General features: G+C 39.9%; 1 protein-coding gene across 1 annotated transcript; it reads right to left on the bottom strand.

Annotated features, from left to right (window-relative positions):
• Positions 1–1,817: 1,817 nt before the first annotated feature.
• On the bottom strand, positions 1,818–7,346 carry LOC131239722 (probable (S)-N-methylcoclaurine 3'-hydroxylase isozyme 2). The gene is made up of 2 exons (XM_058237560.1): positions 6,477–7,346; positions 1,818–2,758 (listed from the first exon to the last, which is right to left on the bottom strand). The coding sequence occupies exons 1-2, from the start codon at positions 7,317–7,319 to the stop codon at positions 2,153–2,155; spliced, it is 1,449 nt and encodes a 482-aa protein (XP_058093543.1). The 5' UTR covers positions 7,320–7,346; the 3' UTR covers positions 1,818–2,152.
• Positions 7,347–21,272: the final 13,926 nt, after the last annotated feature.

Here is a 21,272-nt window from a genome sequence, read left to right on the forward strand (position 1 = left end):
AGTTACATCCACAAATAAGATGGACCTCACCATACGGAAATCGTTAGGAGTGAACGACCACTGGCTACTGTTATTGGTTGTTGTGAGCCATCGTGATGTATATAATTTACCCATGCCGACTATTAATCTAAACAAAACAACTTTGAGCATGGGCCCTAAAAGGAGGAGAACCAAAGGCTTAAATAGACTTACACCACAAGAAATAATGGTAATTGAACTCCTACTGTCGAAAACTACTTAAATAGACTATACAAGAAAATTTCTAACAGCATTCATACACCATATGTGGGGTCCAACATCGCATATGTGTGGAATTCACTACATCCATTAACCTCAGAATTTCATGGAAAGTCATGGTTGCAAGCATGATCAACATTCGCTAGGGCTGTACACGAGCCAAGCTAGCTCGAAAGCTCACTTGGCTTAGCTCAATGTAGCTCGGCTTGACTTGGCTTGAACGATGACTTGATGCGAGCCAAGCTTCATTTGACCTAGCTTGTTTTGAAAACGAGTCGAGTTCGATCATAGTGTATCTTGACTCGACTCGACTCGACTCGAATTCAATTCAGCTTGAAGCTCGAGCTTAGCTCAACTCAAATATTATATATATATATATATATATATATATATATATATATATATATATATATATTATATTTAAAAATAAAAAAGTTAAAACTTAAACCCTACCCTACCCTACCCATCTGTCCCTTTTTTACCATTTCCCTTCCTCACCCAACCCGTCGCGCCCGAGCTCCTCTCTCTCTCTCTCTCTCTCTTAACACTAACAACAAGGTACCTCTATGGCTTTATTTAATATTATATATATATATATATATATATATATATATATATATATATATATATATATATATATATATATATTTGAATATTTGATTTAGGAGTCGGGTCGGGTTGCTGGGTTGAGTCAAGTGCGAGTTAGGTGCTGAGTTGGGTTAGGTTGAGAGCAAGCTTAAGTCAACTCAAGGTAAGCTTGCCTCGAGCTCGATTCAAAAGGTTTGACAAATAAGCCAAGCTCCAATGGTAAGCCCGGGGCTGAGCTCGAACTCGAGGAGAGCACGAACAAGTCATGCCAAGCTTGGCCCACCTTGACTCGACTCTGCTTGATGTACAACCCTAACATCCACCATTCACATAAACCACCTCATAAGAAAATAGTTTGTATCGAATGAACATTATTATATGTTATTAGGTTTTATGGACTACATAAATATCACGTTAGCAAGATATTAGTATATTTCCATATAAATAAAGGGCTACAAAGAAAATGAACATATTGAATTTAGGTTCGAGTAGACTTAATAACAAATCTTGTCCTCATCCCTGTCTCGAAATTGAATATAAGTAGCTTTTTTTCCCACTTAAAATAGTACTACAACGGCTGTTCCGAGGACAAGAACAACTTAGTCTGATTAGTTTTAAAAACTTATCAATAGTCTACCCTGCAATATTTTAAACTTCCCTTCTTTTTTAATTTTGACTATGCGACAAGGCTAGTATAGTCAAAATCTGGGTAATTTTTTACTATGGACGTGACCTTCCATCCACCTTCCTTTTTTCGACTCGAACAAAATATATCTTACCAATCTAGATCTCTACCCGTACTGACAATCCAATAAAGACGAAAATATCCATACTTTTTCAGCTGCTTTTACCTAAAATGTTCTAGGAAAAAAAATAAAAACGCATAAAAAGTAAGCGTCTACCGTGCTTAAGATTTTTTCTCAAAATCTCTGTAATTAACTCCAGCAGCAGTATACATAAACTGCCATGCACAGTACCTAGGCTTGTGATCACCAACACACTTTACTACCCGGACAAACAGAGTAAAAGAAAAAAAAAATACACGTGCATAATCTGGAGCGTCCATCCTCTTGGCATCATTTAGAACCAAGAACTTTTCTGAAAGAAATGATCTTGACCATTGTTTCATTTAATTGAATTTGAACTGTTGAAATTCTCTTTCCAACGGTCAGCATTCAACTAACTATATCAACGGTCAGAACCACCCATTTACTATTAATCTCCCACTACCTCATATCTGAGACAGCAGCCCAAAACATGGACATTCCCGATCATCCGATCATCACTCCATGTGTGTAGCCAAAACGACTCCAGAGCAACAATTAGATCATACACGTGCTTTAGGAACGACGAGCAGAGGGGGCTCCTTCTGTAAAGTCAACCCGAACTTCTCATCCATCACCAACTCACTTGGCCTCATGCCATTTGGTAGGCCCCACACAAAATTCTGCACCAGAGACGCTACAATCAACGGTATGAACTGACTCGCGAGCGGTACACCTGGGCATATCCTCCGCCCTGCACTGAATGGTATGAGCTCAAAATCGTTCCCTTTGTAATCCACCGTTGAATTCAGAAATCGCTCCGGTACAAACGTCATCGGATCGTTCCATGTTTTGGGGTCCCTCCCAATGGCCCATGCATTCACCATCAATTGACAGTCCTTTGGGATCGTGTAATCGAACAGCTGACATTTCTCTAAGGCACGGTGGGGTAGGAGTAAAGGTGTTGGAGGGTGTAATCGTAGTGTCTCCTTTACGCACGCTTGGAGATAAGGAAGGGACGGTAGATCTGACTCCTTCACCATTTTGGGGCCCACCACCCTGTCTAGTTCTGATCGAACTTTGGACATGATATCTGGGTTTTTGATGAGCTCTGCCATGGCCCACTCTATCGTTGAAGCGCTAGTTTCTGTGCCGGCACCGAACATTTCCTGTATAAATGGAATGGATTAGAAGAATAACCTTGTTGCATTGGTACACTTGGACAGTCCAATCCATTGATCTAGACTGTTCATTTAGTCTAACACATATTTCATCGGCTATCATGAAAATATCACACTGATATAACAAATATTAACCGTTTGATCAATGGCCTTAAACATGGACAGTCAAGATCATTTGCCAAAAAAAAAAGGTCCAATCAACAATCTGATCCATTTGTTTTATTAGAGACATCATGGATTGCTTATGATTCTTAAAAAGAAACACTTTTATTAGGGAATCATAACCGTTCCATCCATGGCTTGGAAAAAGGATGGCTATAAGAGACAAGGCCAAATGAAGAACAAATTAGATCATCTGATTTTTGAATGGTAGCATCAAAAATGTGTTTTGAACTTAATGAATGGTTCAGATCAATCGATTAGGCTGTCTAAGTTAAGTGATGCAAGTTGGAGCACCAAAAGCCATAACGATCTAAGAGCACTGTAACATTTCTCAGGAAGTAACATCCACACATCAGCTAGGCACACATCCACTTTCTATTTTGTATATTAAAATAGTATGCTACCCGGTAACATTTTCAATACCCAAAATGAAAGAGAGAAATCGTTAACCTTTTGTGGAGATGAGTTTCCTTGATTTTCTTTTATTATTATTTTTAATTACATTTTAATATTTAGATATAAAGTATATAATATTTTTTCCCAATCTTGGCAGGTCCAGTCGAATATCCATGTCTTACTCAATCTACAATGAATACCTTATCGTTTCGTGACCTAGTCAAGTTTCTTAAGGCCTGTTTGGATACCATTAGATAAATTACTTTTTCTACTCAAAGCAATAGATAATATAAGTTTGGTTTATAATGAATTATAAGTAATTTTTTTATTATTTAAAATTACCTAATCACTTTACTAATGCGGAGGTATTAAACTCACAAGAGTTTCAACATGAGGTGTGACGGGTTCGAGTAACCATTGCCGTGAAATCCTACCGTGATATGAGTGCATGCATATTGTAAAACGTATCAGATAAAAAATAAAAATAAAAATAAAAAAGAAGTAATCACTTTATTTGAGATAAGTTTGGTTTATGGTCTGAGTATAATTAATATTTTTTATTATAAAATTACTTAATCATTTTAATTTAATAAATAGAAACAAAGAAAAGCTATTTGAGGCATAAGTAGTTTTTTAATTTTTTACACATATACTCACAACCCACACACACCCACGCACTCACACAACACATTGGAATTTCATCATAAGTAGTTTATCTTAAGTAACTTATGATCCAGATGCTCCCTTAATCACTTCAATTAAATAAGTAGAAATCAAGATAAGCTACTTGAGGCATAAGTAGGTTGTTTTAAATAACTTAAGATCCAAACTCCCCCTTAGAATCATAACCATGGTGAAATCTGTCTGAGTTAGAGTTGAGTTGAGTTGAGTTTCTAACTCAAGGTTGAAATGAGATGTTGGCAAGAATTATGACTTGCTTCGGTCAAGCACCCAATCCATGTCAATGCTACCATCAACATCAAGCTATGGTGCTTGTCTGATCTCTTTGTTTAGAATAAATAAGATGTCTGGAATTTGAGAGCATTAGAGGCCACTAGGGGTGCACACGGTTCGGTTTGGTCCGGTTTTGGGGTGAAACCGGAACCGAACCTTTCCTAACGGTTCTAGGAAATTTGGAACCAGAACCGAACTGTTGGCACCCTAGAACCGAACCGGAACCGAACCGTTAAAACCGGTTCGGTTCCGGATCGGTTCCACGGTTCTTGGCTTTTTATAATCCAATCCAATTGCAAGCCCATATCCATCCATGTTGTGGTCCATTTGATGAATGGTTTAGATGTTGTATAAGGTATTCAAAAATACATTTATGAAAATAATTATTCTAGAGAAAATAATTATAAGATATGCAAAAATACATCGGTTCGGTTCAAGGTTCGGTTCCACGGTTTGGTTCTACGGATCGGATCCACGGTTTGGTTTTACGGATCGGTTCACGGTTCGGTTCGGTTCTACATACCCCCAAACCGAGAACCGAACCGTTGTCACCGGTTCTTTAATTTTTGGAACCAGAACCGGAATCGGTGCACTCTAGAACCGGATCAAACCGGACCGTTTGGTCGGTTCCTGTCCGGTTTTACGGTTCTACCGGTTAAATGTGCACCCCTAGAGGCCACCCTCCTAAGCTCAACTGATGCCCTTGAATGGACCACAATAGCTAAAATTGTCTCTTTTTTAAAAAAATCCAGCATACAAAACAGGTGTCGTCCAGTCAGATTGGCTCTTGTACATTTTGAAAAAATATATTTCCATGGCATATTTGTTACTTTAATAATTCAAACATACAACTTTTTATTTAATATCATGTTCAACAATCATTTTCTCTAAAAGCTTTAACCGCATATATCAAGAGATCTTAACACTCTAACCCAGGCACCGTGATGACCTGAGTGCTGAAATAAAACATATCTGCGGGCCCACCCTGTTTTATATGAAAAATGCACTCCTTCCGTCAGGTTGCATCCTTCATGAGTCCTGATGCTAGAGAGCAGCTACATCTACAACTCAGATGGGCCACAGCAAATGAAACGGTGGGGATGGTATATGCCAACCACAGGTTCGTGTGTGTGGCTACTATAGTGTTTATCTTTAATCAGGCATACCACACACGATGTAAAAAAGATATAAATCTCGGTCGATCTACACCGTGTGAAGTTAGCCATTTTGGGAGCAGTTTTACCCGATCACCATCGGTGTTGCCCACGCGAGTTTTTAACGTGGCTTATTTTAGAGTTGTATACGAGTCTAGCTTGGCACAGCTCAGCTCGGCTGGGCTAGGATCTCACCCCAGCTCGTAGTCGGCTTGGTCCTCGAACCTGTCTAGCCAGCTTGGTTCGGTTTGGTCAGCAGCTCGGGTTAGTTCGAGCCGAGGTCAAGCCTATGCGGCATTTTCTCAAACACGTAAAATGCCTTTTCAGTTTCTTAAAAAATGCAAAAAAAAAAGTAACAACGTTTTTACAGTATATCATCAAACACCCTGCTAGCAGCATCTAAATCAAACACATGGCGTATCCACTCCTTCTTCGCCAACATTTCATTAAGTCATTTCATCAAACACTCGACGAGTAACATCCATATCAAAATAACTGAGTCATTGAACTTATTTGATCGGAGTCAGTTCAAGTTGAGGTTCAATCCGAGTCGAGTCGAGTTCAGGCAAGCTCAAACTCAGCTTGAAATTTTTTCGAGCTCCGAAATCTAATTCAACTCGGTCGGAATCCAATTTCGAGTCAATGTGAGTCAAGCTTTTCCAAGTCGAGTTGAGTGAGCTAACCGAGCTAACTTGACTCATGTACAACTCCATGGCTTATATTTTACAAGTAAGATGAAAATAATGGCTCTCACTTAATAGACGGAGTAGATTTCACACATAGAACATAGTTTACTCCCAAAGCTTATGTGCTTTCAAGGACCCATATTCCTCTGGTGGGGCCCACCATGGTATTTGTGAGAAATCCACCCTATCCATTATTTTTTACAGATAATCTTAACACATGAGCCCGTAAAACCCACTCGACAATAGTTGCAAGTATTTACTCATACTGACGAGTTTTTAAGAACTCGCCCGAGTTGTTGAGTCGACTCAACTAGCTTCCGAGTCGAGTAGATATGAAAAAGAGAGAAATCATACCATTAGCAACGCGTTTATCTGATGATCATTAAGATTAGCCTTGAGCAAAACATTGGTGAAATCGTGATTAGAATCAGCTTCTTTCTTCTCTCTCCTTTCACGGAGAATTGCATTCCATACATCATATATCTGATGAAGGCAGTCGGCGACCGCCCGCCTTTGCCTGAAGAGATCAAACTCACCTAGTATCGGAAAATAATCCGCCGGATTTGTTGAATTCCCCAGCTCCATCAACCTCCATATCTGACCTTTAATCTCCCCACCCGACGGGTCGGACAGGTCGAAAACATCCTTAGAATATATCAAGTTGCCAAAGATATTGAAGAGAGTCCCAAAAACAATCTCAGCTATCTTCACTACCTCTCCTTCCTTCCTCCCCAAATGGCCCACCATATCTGATACCTTGTTCTCCCTCAGGTGGGCCTGCATTTCGATCATCTTCGGCGAGAACAGCTCAGTCCTGCAGATTCTCCGAAGCATTTTCCAGTAGTCATTGCACTCAGACCACACCATCGAGTATTCGACGTGGTTCTCGATACGGAAGTTGTGGAAGACGTAGCGGCCGGAGAAGACACGATCATGGGTCTTGAGGATCTCGGCAGCGGCAGCCGGGGACGATGCGACGACGACAGTCTGGACCCCGAGCTTGAGGGTGAAGAGATGGCCGTAGGATTGAGCTAGTTTGGCTAGGTGGGAGTGTGGCATGTCTCCAAGCTGGAGGAGGTTGCCTAAGATAGGCCATGGGCGTGGGCCTGGTGGAAGGCCCTTTTGGCGTGGGTCACGTAGTAGGAAGTAGGCTATGCAGATGAAGGAGAAAAGGAGAGCGATTGAAAGGAATTCCATGTTGCCTTCACCATGGAACCCAAAGAGATACATACATATTTATAGGAATGCGAATTTCCTGTGCTCCAAACAGTGGGGATGAAAATGCCAACCGTTGAAATCTTTCTGGCCCATCGTGATGTTTACACGATTATTGTAACTTTCGGTTTGGCAGTGGACATGCAATTCATATTAAGTTCTGTTTTGGGAGCTTGTAAATGGAGGTAAATGGGAAATGAAATTGAAGGTAAATAAATATGGAGCTTTACTAAATTGTATTTGGATGTGAGTAAATGAAATGCATTTGAAATTGAAATATTTTATTCCGAGGAATTAGAATTTGAATGTATTGGATTTTTTCAATATTTTTATACAAACACATATATGTGAAATTCTTAACATAATTTTTATAATAAGACCATTAAAATATATATTTTTATAAAAAATGAAAAAATTTTGAGCCTCCGGTGAGTCAAATGTAAGGATCACAGACAAACAATTTGCCAATGTTTTTTTTAAAAAATAAAAAATAAAAATTTACTGTGTATTTAGATGCTAACTCAGAAATAGTTTTGACCATTCAATTGATGTGATTTTAGCGATGTAGCCAATAATTAAATTGTTTAAAAGTATCAGCAATATGCCATTATGTTTGTTTGACATTAGTACATCCTACATCTTAGAAAGGATCTACCAAATGCACATCAGTCTCTTTTAGGTAATGGAGTGCCCAAAAAATTAGTTGTATTTCAAAACTTTGGTAGGCCACAATATGAAAATCAAGCTTAAAACAGTTAAAGGGATTTGACAGGTCCACCTAAGTTTTTAAACTGCTTGAAATTCAATATGGATCCTCTATTTGTGTCAAGCAGTAAAATTATGGTTGTTGCAATCTGACTGGACCGTATGATTATATAATTACATTGGTGATTGAGATGGACCAACCGCTATTCTGCAAACGAGAAAAAAAAAGTAGGAAAGTCATACTTTTGACAAACAGAGGATCTAGACTCCTTGATATTTGGCATGACTTCTCATCAAACCAGGACACACAATGGATAAGTTAGATGTTTGAACCATATTTCCGAGGGCACCGTACTTTTGACAAACAGAGGATCCAGACTCCTTGATATTTGGCATGACTTCTCATCAAACCAGGACACACAATGGATAAGTTAGATGTTTGAACCATATTTCCGAGGGCATTGTAAACAATTTTTTTTCATTGGATGGACATCTACTCTCAATTGTTGTATATTTCGTGACCCACCTAAAGTCATAGACTGGCCTGATATTTAGGCCATATATATATATATATATAAACCTCATATCATCAACAACTGCTTAAGGGTACATGTGGAAACGATGCACACATGTTTGCTGCTCATTACCCAATCCTCACTGTACTCAATTCCATGCTGTAAAACTCAATCCAATCCAATCGTTACGTGGGCAAAGATCTAATATCGAATACAGAATGTTGATCAATTTCTACACCGTTCATTTGTTTTGTTGTCTGGCCCAACTGATTCTTGAAATATGTCATCTACCCGGTGGATACTGCTAGATGTACGGCTGTGATGTGGCAAATGTATGCCTAGTTTGCACGCGTGAGTTGAGTGCACGTGAGTGTATTGATACTCCGGCAAGGTGTGATGGTGGATACACTCGCTCTCAGTTATATACATCATGAATTAAATTGTCCAAGATAGTGGGGCCCAGTATATGGAAGTTGTAGCTCCGAAATCAGGCTCATTTAACGATCTTGCTCGGCTTGAATTGAAACCATTGGTTATCTTTTCTTTCAACCATGCTATTTTAGAATGCCAGCAAGTTAGACGTTGTTTGATCACAAGTGTGAATTAAAAACCAAATTATAATTACTACGGAATTCATGTACATTGAAATTCTCAGTTGCGTTGGGAGTTAGAATTTATTAAATTTTGAAAATTATATTTGACAGCATGTATTAAAATATGCTGGAATTTTATAGTATATTCATATGAACTCAAAATTAATTAAGCAAATGAATTTTAATACTTCAAATTAGTGTATGCATGCGACATTTGACAAAATTAGATTGATTATAATAAGCTCATTAAAATATATACTTAGGCTAATATTTTATATATATATTATTTATTTATTTTGACATATCATTTTAAGATACTAAACCCAAATAAGAGTCAAAATCAAAGGATCAAGTCAACTACATAATAGTATACAGTGATAATAATGATTTACTGTTGGAAGGATGAAGGGAAAACACAAGTAGCAGCTTTATCAGAGCTCCAATGACTCGAAGGAGTATTTATTAGCAGTTATTCAATCCGGCTTTAGAGCATTGTATCTACATTTATTAGTATTATTTTTTCTCATAGGGAAGTTTTTTTTACTGTAGACCTGCCATATTATTCATCTTTTTTTATTCGACCTAAATAAAACTTATCTTACTAAAGTAGACCTCTACCGGTATGGACGAACCCCTAACAAATTAAAATATCCCTACTTTTTCCAGTTACTTTATCTTAAAAACCAAAATATTTTCATCCAAAACTCTCTTTCCATACTTTAAAAATCTACTATAGTAACATAAGTTTCCAGGCGTCGAAAACAAAAAAATAAGGCAATCAAGGGAAGAGTCTACGGTGCTAATATTTTCTTTCTCGTACAACAAAGTATTTCCGGCAAATTATATGTACGGCTTAGTAAAATACATACATCACGGTGGGTCCACATAGCTCAATCCTCGTCCGTTCAAAAGTTGTCATCAACCAGGCCCATCTCTACAGTTAGCCATCAGTTCGGGTAAGTGGTCTGAGACCCATCGAAAGTGGGGCCCACGAATTGGACGGTCTTGTTGAGTCAGAGGTACTTAGCATTTCCAACGGTTGCACATGAACCATTACCATCACTGGTATCTAGCTTTTTCTCAGCTTCCATTCAAGGCACGTGGGCTGAAGCACGTGCTACGCAACCAGAGCACGTGGGCAAAAAAGACAAAACGGACGCTATTTCCTGCCGCCTCTGTCAGAAAGGATAATGTGCGAGGAAAAGCTCTTTGGGACCACCGTGATGTCTGTGTGACATCTAATCCGTCCATCCATCGACACCACGAAAAACGGTGGAGATTGAATGTTCACCATTTGAAACCTTCATCGGCCATAAATGGTTCAGATCAGGCTGATTTTACCCTTCATCCGGGTGAGAAACCTTATGAACAGTTTGAATGAAGGCAGATTAGCTGCGATGCTGGATACAGCTAGTTGGGTGCGACCCTGATGATACGGCTCACCTTGATGGATGCATTGTATATCCGTACCGTCCATCTGTTTTGCCAGATTATTTTAGGGTACCATACCAAAAATGAAGGAGATAAAAATCTCTGTTGAACCACGCCAAAGGAAAAAGTGGTCATTGAATGCCACCATTAAAAACTTCCCAGGGTACACCTGAATGTTTATTTCCAATCCAACCCGTTGATAAGGTCACATAGACCAGGATGAAGGGAAAACACAAATATCGCCTTGATACAAAACTTTTGTTGCCCCCTAAACTTTTAACGGTGATCCAAAACTTTTGTTGCGTTTGACGGTGGGATTTCAATCCCTATATGACTAGTCCACCTGAGATTTGTGTATGCTTATTTTTTTAAACCATACCCTGAAATAAGCTGGGAAAAAGGATCGGATGCGCGGCTATACAATGCATACATTGAGATGGGACCCAAAGTCAAGGTCGCGCCCACTTGGCTGCATACGGCCGGGGTCAGGCGCGGTTCCAGTGGATCTCCGGATCCACTGAGGTGAGGTGGATCCCTGACTGTGGGACCCACGAAAATGTATGTTCCTTACATCTAAGCCGTCCATGTATTTTAAAAGTTCATTTTAGTTCTTGATCCCTAAAAGGAAGCATATTCAAATCTCAGATGGACCACACAATAGGAAACAGTGGTGATCGATCATTAAAATATTCTTTTAATTAAGCCACGAAAGTTTTGGATCAAGCTGATATTTGTGTCCCTTCATCCAGGTCTTTGTAACCTTATCAGTGGGTTGGAAGGCAAATCAACATTACAATAGCCCTAGAAGTTTTTAACAGAGGGTATTTAATCACCACTTTTCTTATAATATGGTACACGAAGGATTTAGATCTGCCTCATTTTTATTATTATTATTTTATTTTTTTATCACGCCTAAGATGAGCTTTCAAAGCATATGAACGGCTTTGATGTACGTCACAAAAGCAGTTCATTCAGCTAAGTCTAATATCTCATTCACAAAAGTTTTAAATTTGAAATTCCTCACTCTTTCTCGGGTGGTAGACTCTCTGGAGTATCAACACCCGGTCCAAGGTTCAAGTATCCATAAGTAGCGAAATTCTACTAGCGTGAGTGTGTGGGGGTGTGTGCGCGTGTGTATAAATAAATAAAATAAACAAATTAAAAAAAAAGTTTTAAATTTGAAACAATAAATCCAAATACCAATGACGACATGTCCTTTCGGATGAAACTATATTTCTACTCCAGCAGATCATTGGATATTAAACAATTATCTATAAAAAGATAGATAAGACCGGACTAGAATATAGTTATCCCTAGGAAGGAGACGATCTAGAAGAGTCCGATTCCAAAAGGAGATGATAAGGCCAGGTGATAGGCAGCTCTTTTTTCCTCCCACTAGTCAAAGTCACTGGCGTCAGATTCATCCACCTACATCGAAATCTAGGTTCGTTCCACAAACCGCAATCATAGCCTCACTTTTGTGAAGTTGCCCCAAGAAGCAAGGGTTGCACCACCATGATTAGACCTCTACTGTGGCCTCGCGAGAGTTGCAATAGCCAAAGGAATGCCACGACCTCGTGAATAAAGAAGAATCTACCTTGTCTAGCACTGAGTCAAAGCCGAGTCCCCACTGGCACAATGGAGTAGATCCACCCGCTGCCTTCTCAGCCCTACCTCCCAAGGGAGTAGTAGGCACCAATTGGTTCACAATCCTCATGGCAATTGAATCGGCCATCCAAACATTTAAAAACACCGGCCTAAAAAACTATCAATGTAAACAGACATCAACACTCTAAACCGAATCAGGATAACCTTTGGTTCGAAATGTCATCTTACTACAATTCAAAACAAAAAACCTAAAAACTTCAAAGAAGAAAATTTTCAAAATCCAAGCAATAAGGTGTCAAGCTTGTCCAATGAGCCAAATGAATTTGATGTCAATGTCTATGATTTTGACATAGAACTAGACTCTGAACTCATAGGTTTGGAAGATGTCAATGATGAGGGAAATAATGTCCGACTTTCAAACTTGAGAATCTTCTCAAAAAGTTCGATTCCAAAGCTAACGTTGCACCCATTGACTTTAAGATGATCAATTTCGAAATTCACGAGAATCCTTGAAAAGTATGCATTGGAAAGAACTTGTTTCCTGATGATAAGTAAAGAATGATCAAGTTCCAAAAACCATAGTTGTCAAATTTTTCATTCTCCTATGAAAATATGCAAGAGCTCGACGAAGACTTGTTTATAAGTCATCTACCCATGAAGCTTGAAATTAAGTCGAACAAGCAGAAGTTAAGAAGAATGCGATCAAAATGGATCTTGAAGATATGGGAAGAAGTGATCAAGCAATACAACGAAGGCTTCTCAATAGTGTCTAGCTATCCAAAATGGCTCACTAGCATCATCCTGGTTCCCAAGAAAGATGATAAGGTCCGAATGTGCATCAACTTCCGAGACTTTAACAAGGCCAGTTCGAAGGACAACTTCCCACTATCCCTACATTGATACTTTAATTGACGACACAACAAGGCATAAGATATTATCTTTCATTGATGACTTCTCTAGATACAACCAAATCAAAATGATCATGGAAGACTATGAAAAGACATAATGAATTATGGATTGGGAAACCTTTTGGTACTGAGTCATGCCATTTAGGTTGAAGAACGTTGGGATAACATACCAATGAGTCATGATAACATTATTCTAATACGATGAATAAAGAACTCAAAGTCTATGTGGATGACATTATCGTCAAGTCTCGAAGCATCGAGAGATATTTCAAAGACCTCGATAAGCTCTTTGACCATTTGAAAAAATAAAATAAAATTAACTCCACCTTAACCTACAAAAGTGTGTCTTTGGGGCAAATGGTGGGAAGTTACTCATATTCATTATCATTGAAGATGGAATCCGGTTTGACGAGTCGAAAGTGTTACACTCTTAGCCCGGGCGCTACCCAAGTAGCAAGACCTAGATCCCGAGTTTGAGAGTGAACTTTAAATAGAAACACATATGGGTGCCTAAGTAGTCAGATCAGCATTAAACTCATAATTAGTAATCAGAGTTGCGTATATCAACACAATGGTAACAAAAGACATGCATAGATAACTAAACTAGATAGTTCCATGGTATACATATATCCAAATCCTTCAGCAGGGGATACATAACCAGAATAAACCAAGTATACAAAACATAACTAAACAAGTAAAGCAAAACTCAATAGCCCTCTGCTCCCAACTAGGTTCTATGTTGCGCCCCAAAAGCCTTACCATACTCCTGAGACTCCCGCATAAGTCAAATGGAGGGCGTCAGAGGGATACATTGTCACGCCCCAAACTCGAAAACTGGGCTCACAAAATTTTCGATCACCGAATCCGGCACCGACAGCCTCCATAGTATCCCATTCTCGGCTCCCGGCACCCATACACCAGGTTCCGATCCTGGGATCCTACAAGGAAGATTTTTCAACTTACATTTAACTTATAATAAGCATAACCACAAGTTTACCCAAATCACAAAGGCAACATCATCATCACATATCCACTAATATCAACATTTGAATACAATGCTGAAAGAGAAATACATATATCGAAAATTAAAGTTCCAGAAGACAACTGTACACTCCAAACTCAATGCTGCTGCCACCTAACGCCACCTGCATGCATCTGTCGTGCATAAGCTTATGGAAAGCTTAGAGGGTGGTGAAAGTATATGCACAAGATAAATGCCAAGCACACAAATACAATGCCATAAATCATACAATATTGGAATAAGAAGAAATACTGACAAGATCATGAATCATACGATATCAAAGTAAACGGAAATATACTGGTAAGTCCATGAGTACTATCAGCCATACCAAGGCTATGCGATGCAAGGCATGAATGCTAACGACCATATCAAGGCTATGCAATGCAAAACATAATAAGACAATAACAGATGCTGAGGATGCAATGCAATATGCAAATCCTGACGAAAATACCATCAACCTCATTTAGGTCATTCATCAAACCTACGCATATTGCGCGATCATGTGGGAATAACTCCATCTTTCGAGGAGTCCCATAAGTATCTCAGCCCAATGACATATGCTCTAATCAATCATCCACCACAACATGCATACAAATAATGGATGTCCACAGAAGGATGGCGGATCGAGTTCAAATATCAAGATAAGTGTTCACTCCCCAAGTATAGGGTTGTGATGTAGTAATAAACTCGGTAAGACCGAGGTCGAATCCACAGGGACTGAAACTTGTACGTTTCCTGAAACCAAGTAAAACTAGAACTAGACTAAGATGTGATCTAAACCAAGTAGAACTTAAGAAATAATTGTGGAATAATTATCTAAAACTTTTAAGGAATTCAGAGGAAGGAAACTAGGGATTCAGAGGATCCACTTGTAGGGATCAGGGAGATCTTATGCCTGCATTAAGATTTATGGAAATCAAACTAAACCTACTTGATCTGGTTTTTAAGGAATGAAAAGTATATGAATTAGAATGGATTCCATCATCTAACCATGCCCAGGAGATAAAGCAAACAACAAGATTAAACTAATTACCAACTAATCAACAATGTAAGAAGATCAGGAAGAGTACTGTCATCCTACCATGCCCATGGAACAATGATGAACAACAGGGCTTCCTGACTTCATAAACATAAAAAGGGAAAGAAAAAGGGATATTCAAAGCCGTTGTAGACCCATTGTAATTTCAGTCACAACAGATCATTAAAGACTAAAAACATTCCATTAATACAAATCAACTTCAGTTCATGAATTTAAATGAAAAGCATGAATATAGTATCTCCCATCTCGCCACAAGCTTCACCTCTTAGCCCTAGCTAAGAGGATTAGCCACAGATGAATGGGCTGATTAAACAACTAAATAAAAAGGAAAAAAAAAAGAACAAGAAGGAAGAAGAGAGAAAACCCGCTTCTCGTCCCTCCAAACTCTTCCCGTTTTCAGCCTCCCTGACGTCCAGCCCCAAGTCCCGTAGAAAGCCAAGCTTCCTGTACTCTCTCACGCTCCAGATCCACCGTCCAGCACTGTCCAGCCAACGTGCCAGCAGCCAGACTCCGTGTTCCTCCTCACGTTCAAAAACCAGAACCCAGCACCTTTACGTTCTTCCTTTCTTCCTTTCTTCCTTTCCTCCTTTAAACGAATGCTTTTCTCTCTCTTTATAGGCAGCAAAGACCCTGCTGGAGTGTTAGAGGCGGTGGCTGGAGTTTTCGCACTCCATGCGGAAATTTTTCGCAGCAGAAACCGGACGCGCAATCTGTTTTTTGCAGCAAAACACCCTCTATTTGATTTGATTTTGCAGCATGAAATCAACACATTTGTTGATTCTGACACCTTGGCTAGGGCTATGGCCATCTGTTGAAGCATGTGGATGGTCTGGATCATGCATCAGAATGTGATCTTAATCACGTTACGTCCCACAAGTGCCGTCTTTTCCGGATGTGCGCGGGCTGCGTAAACAGCGCCCGATCTTGTCGGCGCTGGACTCTCGGTGGGGCCCACTTACCTTGTCGCTTGATAAATCCGACCCGCCCATTGAATTCCTCTCGGAATTTCAGCAAGGAAGGGGTGCTTTTACTCGGGTTCAGTGCGGTCCATCAAATCAACTCATTCCACCATCTGCCTTCAGTTTTGACGATCAAAAACTGACCTCCGATGTATCTCGCCATTGCGCCACCTAGACCATGTTTACGGGGCCCTTTTAGGCCTGATGGATGGTCCCGATTATCTGAATCATCGACCGTGGTGGCCCACAAGACCGGACCGCAATCTCTGTTTCATAACAGAAACAGAACTTCTGTTTTTGAAGAGGAGACGTCCAGAGGACGGTTTGCCATGCAAGTCTTAGTGCAAAAAGTGTACTATGTACATTGTATGATGATTATGAGAAATCCACACCATCCATCTTGTTGTCCATTTCATTTGAGTCGTGGGGGCCGAAGTTCAAGAGTATCTGGACAGCAGGTGGGCCCCAAATCAGGGTTTTATGGACTGATCTGTTAGTTCAGCCACTTTCACGAGGATCCAATGGGTGAAATTTGACGTGTACGGTTAGTTTTTGGTCCTCGAGCTATGTATAAAGTTTCGAACTAAACGGATGGTGGGAACCCTGTGATCTTGCATTCTGGACCAATTTTTGGGCCACTTGAGCTTCAGTTTCCCGATTTTCGCAAATCCCCGGCGTGTAGTTCCGTCGATCTTGGTTCCCTGGAGTCCGTCCATTGCCTTGGTGCATTCTGAACGTTAAATTCGTGCTTTTAGCATCCCAATCCAGTCTCAGCTCGCAATTCCACCTTGCAACACAAACATGATTAAAATGGGTTATTCAATGGTACCATGTTCATAAATCCAGGCAATAACTGGGTCTGATATGTAATATTTGACCCTCAACACAACCCCCAACTAGCATTTTGCTAGTCCCGAGCAAAATATGCGAAAAGTAAGTTGAGAATTACAGAACAATTTCTATAGAAAAAAATGAATTCCAGTGATTTTTGCAGAATAATCCAGATATGAGAATGCTCAGATTCATGAATGTTGGGTATTACTTTCTCCTAGACTCAGGCGCATGGTAAACTTCATAATCAAGTTCAAAGTATTTTTCCAGGAATTAGAACAATTCTGAACAATGAGTATCATGAGTGTATAATGAAATCTCGGCTTATTTTTATGATAATATTGATAATCAAAACAGCATTTAGGACACTCAAAACCTAAACCAAAATTTGCCTTACAATTCTTCTTTTTTTATTCTTCCCACTTTTGATTTTTTTCATCGAGGGAGAGGAGAATCGAATCCGCACCTATAGGGAGCAAACCTATGGTGAAGATTATTCGCCTAACCTTTTCCAAAGGTGTCTCTTTCCTTTTTTTTTTCTTTTTTTTTCTTTTTTTTTTTTCAATTAATCATGATGGGCAAATTTTCCAAGCTGGTTCCTTACATGCTCAGTGATTACCAAGTTAACCCTTTAATATCAAACTGAAATCTTAATGTGAAAGCGAGATGTGACATGTGAAATCATAACTCAATCAATGTTTAAAACTTCTAATTATAGATTAACACTTCAAACTTAACTGTGAAATCTAATATAATAGATGACTGAATCTAAGAGTCATAAATTACCAACTTCACTTATCTCGTAATTCTAAATTCAAGATGGCCATCAAAATCGCTTCGAATTCATATGAAATTCTAGAAAATTTTAAAAATTTTCACAATTTTTGCTCAAGACCAAGAAAACGCTGATTAAGAGACCTCATCTCCCACCCCCAATCTAAAATCTACATTGTCCTCAATGTAAAAGAAATAAATATGCAATGCACATGGGACAAAATAAGTAAATGAGAAGTGATGAGAAGATAATACCTGAAAGAATCAAGAGGCTTTCCATAGATATTTACGAAAAAGGGGGTCAGTATAAGAGAGAAACCATCAAAAGAAAAGACAAAATCCTACCTATACCACTTTCGTAGGTGCTCTCGATTGCATTTAGCGTATGCAATAAGCCTTTAAACCCCTAGGTTACCCCTAGTGGACGAGTTGTAGTCTCGTGAGGGTTTGCAGTAATGTTACCCACAAACATTGAACTAACTAATGATAAAAATGACATGAAATGAAGAACTGGGTTGCCTCCCAGGAGCGCTAAGTTTACCGTCTTCAGCCAGACAAATAAAGCAATTACCCTAGTCCTAAGAAAACAGGAAACCTACCTATACCTCCATCAGACTAGGAGATCAATCCTGGTAAACAGGTTCAGTCAGAGGCATGGACATGTCCTCTGAATCAAATTTCTCGACAAATGGTTTCAATCGATGTCCATTGACTTTAAACTCCTTGCCATTGTCGGGATCTCTTATCTCAACAGCCCCATGCGGAAAAACAGTGACAACAATGTAAGGGCCGGTCCAACGAGATCGAAGCTTACCCGGAAAGAGATGTAATCGAGAATTGTACAAAAGGACCTTCTGACCAGGCGTGAATGATTTTCGTAAAATGTGTTGGTCATGAAATGCTTTCATCTTGTCCTTGTAAATTCTCGCATTATCGTACGCATCATTCCGGATTTCCTCAAGTTCATTCAATTGAAGTTTACGTAGCGAGCCAGCGTTGTCCAGATTGAAATTTAGATTTTTGATCGCCCAGTACGCTTTATGTTCCAGCTCCACAGGCAAGTGACAAGCCTTCCCATAGACAAGTCTAAAGGGAGACATTCCAATAGGGGTTTTAAATGCAGTACGATATGCCCATAAGGCATCGGTCAATCGGATTGACCAATCCTTACGATCTGGGTTAACCGTTTTCTCCAAAATGTGTTTGATCTCCCTATTGGAAATCTCAGCTTGTCCACTTGTCTGAGGATGGTATGGGGTGCTCACCTTATGAGAGATACCGTATTTCTTCATTAAGCTCTCGAATGGTCTATTACAAAAGTGTGAGCCCCCATCACTAATGATGGCTCGAGGCGTTCCAAATCGAGAAAGGATGTTTTCTTTTAGGAATTTAATGACCGTGCGATGGTCATTCTTTCGACACGGAATCGCTTCGACCCATTTGGTGACATAATCCACGGCGAGAAAAATGTACAGATTTCCAAACGATTGGGGGAATGGTCCCATGAAATCGATGCCCCAGCAATTAAATGCTTCAATGATAAGGATGAGATTCAGAGGCATCATATTTCGATGGGACAATGCTCCCAATTTCTGATAACGCTCACAAGCTTTGTAAAACTCATGAGTGTCCCTAAACATAGTGGGCCAGTAAAAGCCACACTGCAGAATCTTGACCGTGGTCTTTTTAGCAAAAAAGTGACCACCACAGGCCTCTGAGTGACAGAAGGAGATGACGCTCTGATGCTCATCGTCTGGTACACGTCTCCTTAAGATTTGGTCTGGGCAATATTTAAATAAATAAGGATCATCCCAGAAAAAGTTGCGCACCTCGGTGAAGAATTTCTTCTTATCTTGCGCAGTCCACTGTGTCGGTATGGCACCTGTAGCAAGATAGTTAGCAATATCAGCGAACCAAGGTGAATGGGAGACTCTGAACAGTTGTTCATCAGGGAACATATCATTGATATGGGTCGCCTCAAGGGAATCAGAGGTATTAAGTCGAGAAAGGTGATCGGCCACTACGTTCTCTACTCCCTTTTTATCTTTAATTTCTAAATCAAATTCTTGGAGTAGAAGAATCCATCGTATCAAACGGGGCTTAGAATCATTCTTCGAAAGAAGATACTTAAGTGCCGCATGATCTGTGTAGATAATGATCTTGGATCCGATCAAGTAGGACCTAAATTTGTCCAAGGCGAACACTACAGCTAAAAGTTCCTTTTTCATAGTCGAGTAGTTCACCTGGGCAGAAGTTAAAGTTCTACTTGCGTAATGAATGACGTAGGGCCGCTTATCTTTTCTCTGGCCTAGGACCGCTCCAAGAGCATAATCAGAAGCGTCGCACATAAGCTCAAAAGGAAGGCTCCAGTCGGGTGACTGCATGATAGGTGCAGTGGTTAACGTGCCCTTAAGCTTGGTGAAAGCTTCCTGGCACTGCTCAGTCCACTCGTACGGAGCATCCTTTTGAAGAAGATTACATAAAGGACGAGAGAGAAGACTAAAGTCCTTTATGAATCGCCTGTAAAATCCTGCATGTCCTAAGAAGGATCGCACGTCTCTGATGTTCTTGGGTGGAGGTAGGTTAGAGATAAGATCGATTTTTGCCTTATCTACCTCGATTCCTTTGGACGAGATGATATGCCCAAGGACAATTCCCTTCTGAACCATGAAATGACACTTCTCCCAATTAAGTACCAAGTTCTTTTCTTCACATCTTTTCAGCACACATTTAAGACTTTCCAAGCACTTGCTGAAAGATGGACCGTAAACAGAGAAGTCGTCCATGAAGACCTCTAGATATTGCCCTACCATATCAGAAAAGATACTAAGCATACATCGCTGAAAGGTGGCAGGGGCATTACATAGTCCGAATGGCATCCTTCGATAGGCAAAGGTGCCGTAGGGACATGTAAATGTGGTCTTTTCCTGGTCTTCAGGGGTTATCTCTATCTGGTTGTAGCCCGAATACCCGTCAAGGAAACTGTAATAGGAATGACCAGCTAACCTTTCCAGGATCTGATCAATGAATAGTAAAGGAAAGTGGTCTTTCCTCGTGACGGTATTCAACTTCCTGTAGTCAATGCACATTCTCCAACCAGTAGTGACTCTAGTTGGCACGAGTTCATTATTAGCATTGGCTACGATGGTGATTCCGGACTTCTTAGGGACCACTTGAGTTGGACTCACCCATTGACTATCAGATATAGGGTATATGATACCCACGTCCAATAGTTTAAGAACCTTGGCCTTAACCACTTCCTTCATGTTTGGATTTAGTCTACGTTGTGGTTGCCGAGCGGTTTTTGCATTATCCTCAAGATATATGTGGTGAGTACAAATCGAGGGATCGATTCCTTTGAGGTCCGCTATCGTCCATCCCAGGGCTCCTTTATGCTCAATGAAAGTAAATATAAGCATACTCTCCTGTTCTTTCTCCAGGTGGGCAGAGATCACCACCGGGTATGTCTCATCTTGACCTAAATAGGCATATTTCAAATTAGAGGGCAAAGGTTTTAGGTCAAGCTTCGGCGGCTTGAGGTTAGACGGTAG

Source organism: Magnolia sinica, chromosome 3, assembly GCF_029962835.1.
Source record: "Magnolia sinica isolate HGM2019 chromosome 3, MsV1, whole genome shotgun sequence".
NCBI lineage: Eukaryota > Viridiplantae > Streptophyta > Magnoliopsida > Magnoliales > Magnoliaceae > Magnolia > Magnolia sinica.